The sequence below is a fragment of the Anarrhichthys ocellatus genome, unplaced genomic scaffold (genome assembly GCF_004355925.1).
Source record: "Anarrhichthys ocellatus isolate YVR2014 unplaced genomic scaffold, GSC_Weel_1.0 scaffold8, whole genome shotgun sequence".
NCBI classification, from domain to species: domain Eukaryota; kingdom Metazoa; phylum Chordata; class Actinopteri; order Perciformes; family Anarhichadidae; genus Anarrhichthys; species Anarrhichthys ocellatus.
Genome location: NW_022280038.1, coordinates 10,679,214 through 10,681,183, shown reverse-complemented (window position 1 = coordinate 10,681,183; position 1,970 = coordinate 10,679,214). Strand labels below are relative to the sequence as shown.

Sequence of the window (1,970 nt, the reverse complement as noted above, 5' to 3'; positions counted from 1 at the left end):
CCCTGGTGGACACTAGAGAGAATGCAGCTTTAAGACACTTCCTCATTCGCTTCACTCGGCAGAACCGGAGGTTGCCGCCTGGTGGAAACATAACGTTTTATAAATGTGTATCTCCTCCCAACCTCTCCGAGTAACGAGTATCACTATTACACAACGTTTAACCACGAAGAGCTGCAAATCCACCAAACCAGCCTGAACATGAAGAACATCTGAAACCATTGATGAGTCTGTGGAGCAGAGACGCATAGTTTTTGGACCCTGGTCAGAGCTGGAATGATGCTACGCTATGATTGGCCCGACTGCGTTCGAGGGGCGGGACTTAGCAAAGGGTAGTTCAGATGTGAACCAGGAGGTCAGTCTGTAAAGTGTGATGGATGTTTACAACAGATGGTTTGGGTGATAATTTTACTGTTTTCCTTCTGCCATGTCGCCAGATCTCAGCCCAAAAAACTATGGAAATAAGACCAAAGTGGTATGAAACCAGATTTTCCTTTGAAACATTCTTACATCTCTGTAATATTTCTTTGCTTTCTCTCAGCTCGACCAGGACAGAGCTTTTAGTTCCAATCGCAATGTGAGTCAGCATGTTCAGTACCGGGATAGTAAGGGGTGTTAGTGCAATAAGCCTGGAGGTATTGGGGTCAGTGGGATCAGATTCTACGCTAGTACACACACACACACACACACACACACACACACACACACACACAGTTTAATAATCTGCTTAATCACACACTAGCTCTCACTCTCTCTCACACATGCACATAATTGAGAGTACATTTACTCACCTGGCCAGCTTGCTGAGGCCCAGAACTCTCTTATTGGGGAGGTAACCGATGTGAACCTGCACCCAGGGAGAAAGTTCAAGATCAGATATTTTATATGCGTTGAACCTGTTTCCCCTAAAGCGAGACAGGTGGTGCAGTAGCTCATGGAAGCAGATGCATGTGAGCACCGCCATTTATACCAAGGGATACTCTTATTTTGGAGGGGTGGTCTTTGTTAATGAAAAGCAAAAACAACATTATTCTGAGTGAAACTAAATCTGGAGTAAAACATCCTGACATTCATAGTCCCCAGAGGATGAATCCTGATGTTTTGGGCTGCACTCAGACCATAGAAATAAAGAAAGGACTAGAACGGAAGAGACATTCCATTCAAATCAACGTAGATGAATGGTCAGAGAGGCGGCCATCTTTATGTGTACCGTTGTTATTGCACCCGTTGCAGCGGGCTCACTTCCGTATAAACTAAACAGACTCACGGCAAGTCGCAGACTCACTGAGGTGAAGTTTTGCGGTAACGACTAAAACGGCAATCTCCATTTTCTTATCTACTAGTTAAATGACTGCGGAAAGCAGTTCAATGTCGGTTCTACTCTGAGTCATTTATTCAGGGGAACATTTTCCCCCTTTGACCAACACTCAGAAAACTGCTGGCTAGATTTCCATTAAATTAACGGTGGCCGTTCATGTCTCAGGGGATGACTCCATGACCTCATGACCGTTCCACAAGTGTTTTCCTCTTCCAACCCACACGTTGAGTTAGTTTGGTGAGTTATCGAACCACTTTATCGAACCATGCCTGTCGAAATTGTGATATTGTTTATTTCTGTGTAAATATTTCTCTCTATTATCTAGATTTTTAAAAAGCACTTCCATATTAAAATGTATTATTATTAGTTCAATTGTTGTAATTGTTACACAGTAAGTAAGTCACCTGTACCTCAAACTGCCTTTTATTTTAAAATACGAGAAGGCAGATGTTTTCCCTCAAGTGTACTTTAAGTTGTGAGCTCTTGTGGTGTAAAGTCGTTCTTATATGATCGATGTGACGGAAGCAGCAGGAAAAAGACGGCAGCAACAGAAGACGAAGATGAGAGCGGAGCAGGTGGACAAACAAAAGACAAGAGGAGGAAGAGATGGAGTCGTCAGCTGGAGAATCATTGATGTCTTTAGGCTCTAATTCTC

At 43.3% G+C, this 1,970-nt stretch overlaps 1 protein-coding gene across 1 annotated transcript in view; it reads right to left on the bottom strand.

Annotated features, from left to right (window-relative positions):
• The window catches only part of gch1 (GTP cyclohydrolase 1), a 15,464-nt gene that overhangs the window by 3,006 nt on the left and 10,488 nt on the right, over positions 1-1,970 (bottom strand). The window contains exon 3 of the mRNA XM_031848697.1: positions 789-844. Coding sequence (XP_031704557.1) covers positions 789-844 — 56 coding nt within the window. The remainder of the gene's footprint in view (positions 1-788; positions 845-1,970) is intronic.